General features: G+C 47.5%; 1 protein-coding gene across 1 annotated transcript; it reads right to left on the bottom strand.

The window, feature by feature from the left end:
- Positions 1–6,434: 6,434 nt before the first annotated feature.
- On the bottom strand, positions 6,435–11,114 carry Dusp6 (dual specificity phosphatase 6). The gene is made up of 3 exons (XM_021174951.3): positions 9,801–11,114; positions 8,945–9,382; positions 6,435–7,929 (listed from the first exon to the last, which is right to left on the bottom strand). Exons 1-3 carry the CDS (start codon positions 10,198–10,200, stop codon positions 7,622–7,624), a joined length of 1,146 nt encoding a protein of 381 aa, XP_021030610.1. The 5' UTR covers positions 10,201–11,114; the 3' UTR covers positions 6,435–7,621.
- Positions 11,115–14,384: the final 3,270 nt, after the last annotated feature.

Raw genomic sequence — 14,384 nt, 5'->3', positions numbered from 1 at the left:
TTGAAACTCTAAGAGAAAACCTTCCATAGACAATGGAGGAGTTGATATGGTGAGTTGAAATTTACTCATGTCCCATCCTGAAATGCACTACCAAAACCAGAAGTGAGAATCTTTTGGGGACTAGACTAGGTCATGTACCCTTCCTAAAATGGGTTTACGCTGGGAACAGAAGTTACTGAATCAATAATTTAGATGAATCAATCTAAGAAACGATGCCTTATTCACCGAAATTAACATTATTTTTATTTATATCCAAAGTGAGCAAGCAGCAAGAAAAATAACCTGTGTTTAAGCTACTGTGATAGCATACAGTGTTCAGAGGCTGTTTTGCTGGGCTGGCAGGATATCTCAGTGGATAAAGACATGTGTTGCAAAACCTAAAGCCTTAAGTTCAATCCCCATAACCCACATGATAAAAGAGAACCAATTCCTGTGATTTGTCGTCTGACCTACACACACACATACACACAAACCATGACACATGAGCATGTGTATACACATGCATACAACAAAAAATTTTGGATTCCTCTTTTAATTGTAAGAAGCCATCTAAAAGCTATTTGAATGGCATTATTGCTCCACTGTCAACTTTAGAATGCAGGAGAAAGTGTCAATACCATGGCAGAAGCTATTGACAGTTATGTCTTCAGGGAAGGACAATGAGACGAAGACAGCTAAATGATTTTGATTCCACTCAATGGGAGTTCACTGGTACTTCGAATGGCCCCACCGTTCAACCTCATTCCTGTAACATGCACCAGGTTGTCTTTACCACAGATGACAGCCACACAACTCCATTACATTTGCTCTGTCAAAAGCAGGGTCCTCCTTCTATCTTAAAAGGTGAGTTCTAATGTCCCCTTCTGAACCTGTGTTCAGAAGTGGCTTCTGTGCCAAAGTCATAAAAGTAAACACAACTCCCCCCTTTGTGTTCTTCCTGAGATTTCATCCACAGAATCTGTTCACCAAACTGCATGGCAATCCAGGTCACGGGGAGAAGAAGCAACGTTTCAAGCATCAATCCCTGATGCACTCCCAGCACAAACTGCCAGGTAACTAAGTGAGGCGTCTTAGAATTGGATTCTCTGGACTGAAGGTGAACTGTCCCGACCAGATATAGCCAGGAGCAGAGACCACACTTCCTTCCTGAGCTCCGCCCTAGTGCAGGATTATAAACAAAATAAATTATCATTGTTTGAAGCCACTAAGGTTGTGGTACTTTATTACGTACCAATAACTCACAGAAACATAAGGATCATCCTCGCTATAATTATCCTGCGGGAGGGAGCTGTCTATTTTTAAAGACACATCTATTTCCATATCTCACTCTTTCTTCTTCTTCTTCTTTTAGCATGTATAATAGGAATTAAACTGAAACTAATAAAAAGTAATCAGTGTGAGGATGGTGAACTAGCTCTGTTAGCAAAGCTCTTGTCCTACAAACCTGAGAGCCTGGGACTTGATGCCCAGACCTCACAAACCAGGTGTGGGGTTGTGCACTTGTAATTCCAGAGCTGGGGAGGTGGTGACAGGAGGATTTTTTTTTTTGTATTTTTAGATTTATTTATTTATTTATATGTAAGTTCACTGTAGCTGTCTTCAGACACGCCAGAAGAGAGCATCAGATCTCAATACAGATGGTTGTGAGCCATCATTGGTTATGGGATTTGAACTCATGACCTTCAGAAGCGCAGTTGGTGTGCCATTTCTCCAGCCCAACAGGAAGATTCCTAATGCTTGCTAGCCAGCCACCCTAGACAAATTCACCTGCTTCAGGATGTTTGAGAGACCTTGTTTTTAGTTTTTGATTTTTTTTTTTTATTTTTTTCAAGACAGGGCTTCTCTGTGTAGCCCTGGCTGTCCTGGAACTCACTCTGTAGACCAGGCTGGCCTCGAACTCAGAAATCCACCTGCCTCAGCCTCCCAAGTACTGAGATTAAAGACGTGTGCCACCACTGCCTGGCGAGACCTTGCTGGGTTTTTTGTTTTGTTTTGTTTTGTTTTTTGGAAGACAACAACAACAAAGTGGATTTGACCAAGAGTAATAGTACCTAAGGTTGTTTTCTCTTCTCTGCAAACAACTACATGTACACACACATGCACACACAACTACGTATACACACACAAAGTAGTCAGGATGGACCGGGCATGTAGCTAAATCGTAAGAGTATTTGCCTAATATGCCAAAGAGTCTGATTCAATCTCCAGTACAACTAAAAAATTTTTAAAGAATGCATTTTATAAATCTAAACATTATTAAAAATTTAGATTTTTCTCCAAAATCCAGAAAGGGACAAGTCTAACAGGGAGGAACAATAGATTGTGTTGTCGTTGATTTTCTTGCTCTCTTTGAAGGTGTCATTCTCAAAAAACATATAGTGTCTTTGGTACTTCATCTTTGAAAATGTTCCTGTCACATCTGGTCTCTGCTTCTAGGGAAGTCGCTCGGTGAAGCTGCACGCAGGTAGGCTATCCATCTATCCCTTCGTAAACATTAAAATGCTGGGTATAAAATGTTGTTTTCATGACTGAAACAAAGCAGGACAGACAAGAAGTCCACTTGTCCCTAGAGGACCCAATGATTTGGGGCATCCAGAGAAACATCCCGTGACACCTGGATGCTTGGCCCTGCCTTTGACTTTTGAGGACTCAATGAAGGTCTTCAGCTGTCCTTCATTGTCACCTTCTTTCTTCAAACAGACTCACATCAAGGTCTGAATAAATATTTGTGAACTGTTTGAACTTTGTTCTGTGCCCTTCAATTCCCTTTGGACTATAAAGACGTTTGAAAGAATCGCCTCCGCTCCCAGGGGAGCGCGCACGCATGCGCACACACCTGCTCCTATCCCCAAACTGGACCCGTTCAGAGCCAACTGCTACGAGAGCAAGGAAGACACAAGGATTGTATAAGAATCTTTGAAAGTCTTGCAGGGTACTTGGGAAACTGCATGTGAGGCACGGCATATAAATTTACAACCAAAGTCGTCCTTGTGAAACAGCTTCAAATCTGTGGATAGGTTTTCTAAGGGCTTTTCAAGGATTTTGTCTTACCGTCAGTTACCCCAGGACCTGTTCTTTCTGTGTGTCTCTACTCCCCACCCCCACCCCCCTCAGCCCATCTCCTGTTCTTCTCTGGCTGTTTGTCCCTTGGTCTGCAGACCTCCACTCTTTCTCTTGTCCTTCCCCTAACCCTGACTCCCTCTCACAAATCAGAAGAATCAGAGGGAGGAGGTAGCTGCTTTCAGAAGTCCCCCCTCCGCTGAGCTGACCCAGGAGTGTGAGCAAAGGTCGGGGCCAGGCCCCACGATGCTAGCTAGAGATCCTGAGGGACATCAGTGTTGTAACTTATGTGCTAATCGGCCCAAGGTTGGGCAACTTCTCTCCGGAGAGGAAGGAAAGAAGCTTCCAGATGAACTGACACATGAAAAGGCCCGGCAGCTTGGCCTTTTCATGATTTGGCTCTGGCATCCCGGCCGGCCCGTGTAACCTCTGATTACTCCACTTCCTCAGCTATAAAATGGAGGCGCTGCTTCCTACCCAGCATCACAGGATGCTGTGAAGAGCAGCCAACACTGACTGGACAAGCAGTCTGCAGCAAACAGAGCCTCAAAGTTCGGTTCGAAAAGGTAGCAATACTGTACACACACACACACACACACACACACACACACACACCGGAGGGGGAAGAGGAAGAGGAGAAGGAAGAGGACAGGGACAGGGATTCCCTAATAGAGTACTAGATGCCATAAGAGGGGATCCCTGCCTCCGTTTCCTCTTTGGAAGAGAACAATAATGGAGCCTATCTCACAGAGCCATTCTGAGAAGATAAGTGGAGTATTACTCACAATGCACAGTATGCAGTATTTATTATAGACGGGGTTGTTGCCACCTGACCCTCTCATTTTAACCTTTAGAGTATCACTGATCCACGATCAGAAGGCTAGAATTATAAAAGGAGCCTGGAAGGATAGATAAACATGCATTCTTTTCGCAGATGAGAAAAAAACAAAACAAAACAAAACAAAAAACCCTTTAGTGGGACCAAAAGCCTTGCCCTGGGCTACTCATTCCATTAGCAAGAGAAGGAGAATCACAATTCATGCCATCCAGTTTTAAAGTCCATGCAAATATTTTTCATTCCTCTAAAGACTGTTGGTATTTTTACCACCAGACAATCCTTCCTAACTCCGATTTTTAGCCCTGAAATCTGCTCATCCCATTAGCTGCTGCACACCCCGAGGGGTTATTGGTTTGGTTTTGCAGCACCCCTGAAGCCTGCAGACAACCCCTTCTCCTATCAGAGCCTCCCCCGTCCCAACACAAGGCAGGGAAGGTAACGCTTTCTCCCAGACTGGAGGATGGCTCTAATGGATATAGCAGGTGATGAAGGCCTGGCTGGAGAGCTTGCAGCTGCTGGCAAAGGTTGCCCTAGTAACCGTGAGGGCTCCATTCAGGAAAGCAGCCCAACTTTGAGAAGGAAAATGATAGCTTTCCCTTGGCTCCTTGCAAGCACAAAGGGTAGCAGGAAGAGAAGGAGGCAGAGGCAGGGTGAGGTGAGGGCTCCTGCTGTCGGTCGTTACTCGCTCCCACCCTTCAGAGGAGAAACAGAAGAAAAGCAGAGCTCTTTGAACCTCCTGGCCTAGGTGAACCGTAAAAAATCACCCTTTTAACATGAACCCTTTTGTGGGAACAGAGGAAACAGGCGCCCTGTGTTCACCAGCCTTATGAAACAATATGCCAGGAGCGGAGAAACCCCCCAAACACTGCAACTTTATGGGGGCCCTAAACTCTCCTTTAGCTCAGACTGGTGACAAAGACCATTTGCTTCCAATTTATTGGAAACTTTTTTCCCCTCTTTTCACAGCTTGAGCTGCTCGAAGGCTGTAAGCTCCCCTTGCCTGCAATCACTCTCAGACACTTGCTGAATGGGCCAGCCTCAATTATGTTCCCTCCGCAGGTTCAGCTCACACTGTGACCCTGCACGGCTTCCTGCTATTCATATGTGTTACTTCCCCTTTGTGGTAATGGCTTGTGGCACTTGGCCAGAAAACATTATTAATTTCAGAAGTGGACTGACAAAACAACAAACGCACAGTGGAACAAGAGGAAGTGCTGCGGAGGCCAGCTGTCGGGTTGAGCCCAGCAGTAGGAACTCGGGTGGATGCAAGTTCTGGGAGGAGCAGAGATGATCCACGACGCACTCAAATTACCCGCACCCCCAGCCCCCTTTAATATAAAAAGAAAGAAATGAGAGAGAAGAAATCAGAGAAAAGAAGGAAAGAAAGCAGTCAGCTACTTGAGCTGCAGTGAGACAGCAACCGCTGCTTGCAAATGCCAGGAGCCAGGACCGGAAACTCTTCAGAACCGGATGAACGGGAGCCAAGTTGAACTGCGGTCCATTTCTGCTTTGTGTTCCTGCTGACTTGGGACACCCAAATAGAGCCTGGCTTGATTATTTTTCTGCTTCCCCCACCCCACCCCCTTGGAGTTAGTCGCTTAAAAAGTCACTCCCAGAAGACAAGTTGACACAATTGCTTGTCGAATGAAAATCCACTTGCCAACTACACGCAGACTGTCAGATAGCACAAGAGTCATCTCCCATGATGCTTGGCTGAAAAGCTCATTTTTTTCCCACTTCAAAATGATGGAGCTCAGGCGTGATATCCCAAAACACATCCTAGCACTTCTGATACTAATGCATGCCTCCTCCTCTTAATTTAGTGCCTACTTGTGAGCTCAGAAAAAGGTCTTCAGAAGAATAAGAGGATGTCTAAGCCTTTGGCTCAGAGGAAAACTTTAAAACCATCTATAACCAAGATTCAATGGTGGTTCTGGCCTACGTCCTAAAATAGCTAAGCACAAAAACAGACTTAAATTAGGAACACAAGATTTCACCCAGAGTGAACATACAAACATAAAAACCACATGCAAGTCCATGAGAAAGCCAACATACCATTAGAATGTCCCGAGAATCAAAGGGAGAAAGGGACCCAGGATAGCTCATGCTAGGATCATTCTGGTCAGAACTAGACATCCTGGAAAAAATTATTCTACTTCCTTCCTGGCATGCCCAAGGATTATGGAGTGGAGGACTCTGGAAGACAGAGGTTAACATGTGGCTGCCATTATCCTGGGACAGCCTTCTGGTGGGCCATGCCATTTATGAATATCCAAACTTTATATTTCAACAATGTTTATACTGTGGGCTTCACTTCCCCAGGGAGGGTTTAAATAAGAAAATCTTCATGAAGCCTGAAGCCTTATCTGTATGCAAGAAGTGGTCAGTCCACCCTAGGAGGCCTTAACTTGAAACAAAATTTCAAACTGCATCTGAAAGACATGAGTAGTATAACCTTGCTGCCCCTACCAGCTCTGTCAATCACCCCATAAGTGCGTAACTTCATAGACTGAGATACTTAAAAATAAAACCACGCTCAATAGCCAAAATAGTTATTTATTAATAATTTAAGGTTTTACATTCTTATAATAAATTCCAGCTCAAAACTTTACACCACGAGCATCATGGAGCAAGTTAATCCTTCCTTCCCCTCAACCAGTTGCATTCACCTAATGGGCGCTCATACTCGCACACATACACACACTTCCAGTTTCGTATTGTTTTTTTAAAAGGAAAGAAACCAACCCCAAGTATTGCATTTGAGGTGACACTCCCTGAAGAATTTTGTACAGAGGTAATATGCTGTTTAGCACAGCTGAAGTTATTTAAAAAAAAAAAAAAAGTGAACCCACAATTTTGGTGTCTTTCCAAAATACCCCTTGAGACACTGTAAGCCAAATATTTACAAAGGTAAGGCAGAGTCAAAACTACATTAAGAGAAAAAAAAGTTACAAGGAAGATATATGAAAGACTGGAGACCTCATCATAACAAAGTCTTAGTGATAATAATATCCAGGAAAATGCCGTCAGAATTGGTACATTAAGGTCAAGCATGCTGCAAATATACCCTTTGGATTAGAAAAGAACAATTTTTTCCTTATACTTTTGTTCTAAGAAGTGGCATACTGCTCTTTCTCTCTTTGGATCTCTTTTAAGCCCAAAGATAAAAAACAAATACAAGCCAAACAAACACTGTCAAGTGATTGAAGATCAAATATTTACAATAATCAAAGTATCAGGTTTTAATTTTTTTTTTTGTCTTCTAAACCGATACCGCAAATACAGAGCTAAAAATCTCTTTGGCTCCACTATACCCAAAGTTGAATCAGTCTTCACTGAAGACAATATATATATAGTTAGTTCCGGATGCAACAGGAAACAGCCATACAAGGCCTTAAAGAACAGATGCTCCTGCCCCTACTCCTGTCCTACCCTCTATCTGGATGGATGTCCAGTCCCTGCTTGGGTAGGCTGGGGTACAGAAGCAAACCTATTGCTGGATCTAGAGACAGCATGTCCTGTCCTTCCAAAAAAACAATGAATGGAGCAAATCTCTCCCTCCGTAATAACCAATTTTGCACTTGGCAACCTTGTCTAACACAGACAGCTGGTGACACTTTTGACACCCGGGGCCACACACAGAAAGAAAGCAGCCTGGTCGATGCTGCCCAAGAGGAACTGAAGGAATGGGGACAACTCCCTGCTAGGAGAGGTGGGTGCCTTTCACGTAGACTGCAGGGAGTCCACTTGGTAGACATTCTGGTTGGAGGGTGTGGTGAAGTACAGCTGCGGAGTGGGGACGCGGTTGTCACAAGGGCTGCTGAGTCCCAGGGTCCTTTCGAAGTCAAGCAGCTGGCCCATGAAGTTGAAGTTGGGGGAGATGTTGGATTTCTTCATCTTAACAATGTCGTAAGCATCGTTCATGGACAGGTTGAGCTTCTGCATGAGGTACGCCACTGTCACGGTGACGGAGCGGCTGATACCTGCCAAACAATGCACCAGGACACCACAGTTTTTGCCTCGGGCTTCATCTGCAGGAACACAAAAAAGGCAAAGATTTCACTAGACTGGAAAAAAAGGGGGGGACCAAGCCTTTGCAAAGCCTATGCTCAGCCTGAAGTCTGAATTCAGAAGGAAGAATAAGTAAACAACAATTGTATGTGGCAACTAAGCCCCCGAAGGCACCAGAAAATGTATAACGGGAGATAAACATGCACACTGAACACAATCACATATTTCAGATTATTTCCTGTAAAGGGAGCTTTTGTAGTAAGTTTCTAACAACAACAAAAAAAACTCCTTAATGTGTACATTCCTTGCCTCAACTTGTGAATACCAGAAACCCTGCAATCCGGTCCTGAATGCCTCTCATACAGACCAAGCAGACTGCAAGGGTCTATTAAATTATTCTCCAACTGTTGTGCAGCTAACAATGGGGGTATTCAGGCATTTTAAAAGAGAGAGGGAAGTCACAGGGGACAGCCCATTAGAAGGAACAGGATGTCTACATGGCCTGAAAATGAGTTCCTTTGTAATAGGAAATGCACTACAATGCCTGGAGATTCGCTTCTCTTAGGCTCTCAGCCCACAGTCCTTCCTGCGGGGATCAGGTTACCCAGAGGCTCACAGTAACCAGTACCCTGCAGTATCACTCAGCTAGGTAACATCTAGTATTCAAACTGCTTTCCAACAACTAACTTGGGTGTCCTAAAATAACTCCTAGATATTTTTTTTTAATTATAATGCAATACTAGAATTCTCGTCTGCAAGTGAGTGCTTTTAACTCACTCTCCTCTCACATCCTCTCGTCTAGAGATAAGGAAAACATGGCTGATTGGAACAGCCTCCTTTTAAAAGTATGAATTAAATGGCTCAAATAGTCCCCCCGATCTGCTACATCAATGGGCCCTGTTTTCCCTTTAAGCAAGAAGGTAAACCAGAATTAACACTCTTAAAAACAGTAGAAGACCTGCAGTCCAGCAAAACAGCCTGCAGGAAAACAGATTAAGATCTTCAACTCTATGAATGACTGTAAATTAGTCTCACCTATGAAAGAAATGGCCTCAGGGAAAAACTGGGACAGGTTTTGGCTCCAGTGATCCGAGATAGGAATTTGCTTGTATTTGAACTCGCCCGCATTCTCAAACAGATTGGGCAAATTGGGGGTGACATTCAAGATGTACTTGATGCCAAACTCTTCCAACACGTCCAAGTTGGTCGAGTCCTTGGCACAGCCCAGGTAAAGGAAGGGCAAAATCTCCACCGGGAAGGAAGGCTGGCTGTTGGACAGCGGGCTGCCATCAGAGTCCGTTGCACTATTGGGGTCTCGGTCAAGGTCAGACTCAATGTCCGAGGAAGAGTCGGAGCTGATCCGCAGGCCCCCGAGCCCCAACACTGGCAAAGGCGGGGAACTGCTGCTGCACGAGCCGTCTAGATTGGTCTCGCAGTGCAGGGCGAACTCGGCCTGGAACTTACTGAAGCCACCTGCCAGAAACAAGAAAAGCAATCTTGTAACCGGAGAAGCTGTAGTATACAGCTAGTGAGAAGCACAAAGAACACTACGGACAGGCACCCTAGGAACCCCCAGCAGTGGTAGAAGCACGCTTCAATGCGCACCTTTAGGAACACTACCGGCTGCTTACCCGAGGAACATTTATTCTTCTGAATGTGGAAATGCACAAAATTACTTCTCTTAATATTTCGAGGAGCTGCGAGGTGCCAAGCTGCACCCTGAACTACGTTTCCAGCTTGGAGGTGCCTGATTAACCCTTGAAGGAGAAGCTACCACGCTGGCCCAGCGAGCTCCCCTAAGCGCAATGCAAGCGGCGATCTCTACCTCCCTAGCATTTTCCCCAGCCTGCAGTCCCAGCCCGGAGCCCTGCACCCAGGGCGCACAACATACCTTCCAGGTAGAACGCCCGGCAGCCCTCGTCTTTGAGTTTCTTGAGCAGCAGCCCGAGGACCGACTCTCCGCCAGTGTTCTCATTCCAGTCGCTGCTATTCTCGTCGTACAGCACCACGGTGTCGGTGCCGCAGCGCCTGGTAAAGCGGTCCCGGTCCTCGCAGCGCGTGAAGAGCGCGCGCACGGGCAGGTTGCCCTTCTGCAGACGCCGCAGCATGATGCCCGGGATGGCCACATTAATGGCAGATTCGATGTGCGACGACTCGTACAGCTCCTGTGGTCGGCAGTCCATCAGCAGAAGCCGTTCGTTGCCCAGCTCCAGCTGCTCGTTGAGCCACGACACCGTCTTGCTGATCGCCATTTCCGACGCGAAGGGCACGGGTCTGAGCGTATCTATCATGGGGGTCGAGCTGCAGGAGAAGGCGGGGTGCCTAGCAGACGCCCCTCGAGGCAGGCATAGGCCGAGCACGCTACGCGAAGCTCCCGCTCTCGGAGCGGGGTTTGATTCCGCCTCGCCTTTCCCAAACCGAGGCTAGCGGTTAGGGAAAGCGACACAGAAGCCAAGCCGGTGGTCCCTCTGCACCAGATCACTCTCCGAGTCAATGAATCTCTCTCTGAATGAAGGTGCCCAGTTTTGTTCCTACTCAGTGAATGAAATCCAATTAATTCGGACTCCGTGCCACTGAGAGGAGAAAAAGGGAAAAGAAAAAAGTCTAGCGGCTCCTAATCCTTCCCTCTGAGGCTGCACCTCGGATCCAACCCGGTGTTTCTCGCCGGATTATTCAAGACTGGGTTTGCTCACAGTCCCTAGGACTCCGCGAGAGCACACCCCCTGTGCGAGGCAGCTCCTCAATGGATACAAACAGCCAGCGTCTCAATGGATACATTCTCTCGGCCAGCCAATGAGCGCGCTGCGGAAGGGGTTGTTGCCGTGGGGACGGGCCGGCTGGAACAGGTTGTGTTGATGAATTGTTAATGAGTTTGTCATTCACAAAAACGGAAAGGAATTTCCGCTCCGGATAAGCCCCAGTGCAAACAAGCTGCAACTGCGGGCTCGGCGGGAGGAAGGAGAAAGAAGAGGAGGCGGCGGTGGAGGAGGAGCAGGGCACATAAACCAGGGCACTAAAGTTGTCTCGTGTTTCCTTCTGTTGAGAGTTCACACTTCGCGTCTAACTCTTGCGCACCAGTAATGCAATTAGCAAGCACAAAAGCCCTTATTCGCGACGCTTACAATCTTAAGTTAGCCTTAATAAAACTTGAGGGTTTTTCCCCTTTTTATTCTCTTTAGCGCTAGATCCAAGCCCGCCATAGCGCCGCCCCTGCTCCCCCACCCCCAACCCGGTTCTCCTTTAGATCGTGTGTGGCATTTGTTTGGCTCTTTTAAAAGTCTAGTTCTGTTTGTTCTAATGTCCTTTTAGGCGAGGCTGTGTTGGGGCTGGTGGACTGCCTGGGCTTTAGCGACCCAACGAAGTGTTAAATGCTAATCCAACATCTCTAGAAACAAACTAGTGTTTTGTGAAACATTTTAAAGCAACTAAGCAAACAAGCGTTTGGTTGTCCAGAAAACCAGAAGCGCCCCAACCCCGGGCTTTCTCAACTTTCTTGGCGGCAGCGGGGGAGGAGGGGGGGGGGGTGAGCACCCAAAACCTTGTCAGCTAGCTCTGCACTTTTCTTCTGCTCCGGTCAAGTGGGGGCATTCTGAGCCATTATTGTTCCGGAGATCTTGCTCCCCACCACCATCACCGGTCACCCATCGAGCCTGGGGAGTCGAGCTCCTTAACGATCTGGAGCCAAGAGCAGAGTTTGGTTTCTAAGAGGAACCGGTCTGGCAAGGCAGCCTAGGCTAGGTGCCTGGGACGACAGGCCTCACCAACGTTTCCTGCACCCCGGAGACCTGCAAGCCTGCTGGAACTCAAGCGTAAACAGTGGCGGCTGTGGACAGTGAGGCCGGTCCCCTATCCTTTCTCGGCTGCAGCGGTCCCCGAGCCCCGCATGGAGCACGCTAGCAGCTCCAAACGCGCTTGCGCGCTGCGCTTTGGCCGCAGCATTGCTGCTCTGGAGGACTGGGGGAAATGGGGGGGGGGGGACACGCGACGACCCCGTGATCGCTTGTAAGGCCGTCGCGGAACCTTCGCCTAGAGAGAGACCTGGAGCGGAAAAGGAGCCAGAGGTGTCCCTGTCTGGACCCCATGGTTCCAGAGTTAGGGTTGGGAAGTCTCATGGGCACCACCCGCAGGCAACTCAGGACGGAGGCCGCACCGGAGCCGGATGGAGGCGTGGCCGGCGGGGGCCGCGACGGCGACAAGAGCGCATCCCCGGCGCGCTCGGTTCTATTGTTATATAAAAGTGCAGAGGCCGCCCCTCCCGGACGGAAAACCACCTGTGTGCGGCGACGGCGGGCCCTGCGGAAGGCGCGCGTCCCGATCCGGTCTGCCCCTCGGGTCCCAGGGAAAGGAGCTGGGCTTTGTCCGGCCACGACCGGGAGGCGGAAGCGCCGGCTGCGGCCCTTCCCGAATCCGGGGCGCGGAGGGCGTCTAAGGTCACGGGATCTCCCCATCCCAGCGCCTCGCAGCCGGGTCCTACCTACTGTCGCCCGCAAAGCAATTTGCATTTTTAATCACCCGCCTCTTCCGGGGTTTGGGAAATGTGGGCTAAAACAGGGCGACTTGGAGGTCCAAGTAGCCAATTTTGGAGCCCTCCCGCAGGCAGGCGCCCCAGGAGGAGCGTTTTGATGAAAATGGGGGTTGCCTCCAACATCTCTCCGCGCCTTTTTTGGGCAGCGCTGGGAACAAAACGCCCATATTTCACTGGCTAGCTTCCAACTCCCGCTGGGGTAGGCCTGCGCTGCAGCTGACGCCCCCGGATCCTTCCCCATCTGTTACAGGTTTTCCCACCCCGAGACATTTCAGTCTGTGGGACCAATGGTTAGGAGGAGGGAAGTGGGGTGCTCCGCGGAAACGTGAAGGACAAGCCTCAACCTCTAAACAGAAGAGGGAAGCAGGTTGAGTTTTTCTTTACCAAAATTTGAAGTGAAGCACCAGGCAGTTGGGAGGTAGATAATAATGTCTTTGCACACTGATGGAGAGCTCTAAGCATTTGTACCTATGTTTCTGAGTCTAAATTATTTCCCACTTCCTTCAGGAAATTTGACCTTTCGATCTAACTATATACAATTACAGTTTTTTCTCCTTGTCATCTTTCGTGTATTTTAAAGGATCTTTGTAATATTAAGTGGGCACCATGTGTGGGAATGGCATGCCGTTAGCTGATATGTTTATATGTTTTTGAGCTAACCTGCAAAATGGCTTGAGCACTTTGGGAGTTTTTTTGGCCGAGGTCGGGTTTTTTTGTTTGGTTGGTTTTTTGTTGTTGTTGCTTTGTCCCCAAACACTCCCTTAAGTCTACTTGATAGCCTGCCAGGTTCCTCACTTGCAGCTAACACCTCAAAGGTCTGCCCAGAACAGTTTAATTCACTCTAGTTTAATAATGGGGCAAAGCAGGAGAGAGATGTCCTACTCCAGCTCAAATGACACCTTACCCAGGTTACCTTGGTGGACCTGGATGTCTTAACTTCTTGAGGTTGCCTTTTAAAAAGTTGGTTCACAGGGGCTGGAGAGATGTTTCAGGGGTTAAGGGCACTGATTGTTCCTCCAGAGGACCCGGGTTCAAATCTCATCCCCATATGGCAGCTCACAACTGTAACTCCAGAATCGCATACCCTCATACAAACATACATGAAGGCAAACTACCAATGCACATTTTAAAAAATGTTTTCGGCTCATTACACCAAGACAGATGAAAGAGTTTATGGCACGGTGCTGTGGGGTGGACACGGCCTTGTTTCTGTGTCTCCCTGAGTAATTTTGTGCAGTCTTTAGAAAACCTAACACAAATTAGGTAAGGAAGATGAAGGAATTGACCCAAGGCTAAACTAAAGCAGAGAATGTGCTCAGGGCTTGAGGCTAGAATTGAGGTGACCAGGTCCAAGGATCATTAAGCTTCTACTTCCTGCTAAGACACAAAGATTTTAACTTGCCTAAGTTGTACATTTCAGCTTTTGACTACACGTTCTGTTGCACACACTGCACGTACGTCAAGGGAGGGTAAGGCTCCTTGGCACACACCAGCGGTTTTCTTCACTAGTCAGCCATTCACAGGATTAATGGCTCTTTCTTCCTTAGGGTATGTATCGTGGATTCTAACTCTCACAGGTTCCTTAGCTAGTAGCATGGGCCTGAATTCAAATCTTACCTCTATGACTCACCAATATGGAGGCAGCCCTGGGCCTCACTTCATTTCTTCTCTCACTCCAGGTTCTAGGGAAGTAGTAGGAATGAAATCTGTATGACAAGCCGGTAAAGTACTGGCTTTTCTTGTAAGTATGAGGACTCAAGTTTGATCCCCAGAACCCATGTTGTTTTGTTTGTTTGTTTGTTTGTTTTTAAATAATACAATTGAAGCCGGGAAGTGGTGGCGCATGCCTTTAATCCCAGCACTTGGGAGGCAGAGGCAGGCAGATTTCTGAGTTCGAAGCCAGCCTGGTCTACAGAGTGAGTTCCAGGACAGCCAGGGCTACACAGAGAA

This window comes from Mus caroli, unplaced genomic scaffold, assembly GCF_978045245.1.
Source record: "Mus caroli unplaced genomic scaffold, Mus_caroli_1 scaffold_9, whole genome shotgun sequence".
In the NCBI taxonomy this organism is placed as follows: Eukaryota; Metazoa; Chordata; class Mammalia; order Rodentia; family Muridae; genus Mus; species Mus caroli.
This window is presented reverse-complemented; position numbering and strand designations above follow the sequence as displayed.

Coding starts and splice junctions, on each gene's coding strand:
- Dusp6 (XM_021174951.3), bottom strand. CDS start 10,200: ATGATAGATACGCTCAGACCCGTGCCCTTCGCGTCGGAAATGGCGATC. Junction 9,383..9,800: donor CCGGGCGTTCTACCTGGAAG/GTATGTTGTGCG, acceptor TGTTTCTGGCAG/GTGGCTTCAGTAAGTTCCAG. Junction 7,930..8,944: donor TGAGGCCATTTCTTTCATAG/GTGAGACTAATT, acceptor GTGTTCCTGCAG/ATGAAGCCCGAGGCAAAAAC.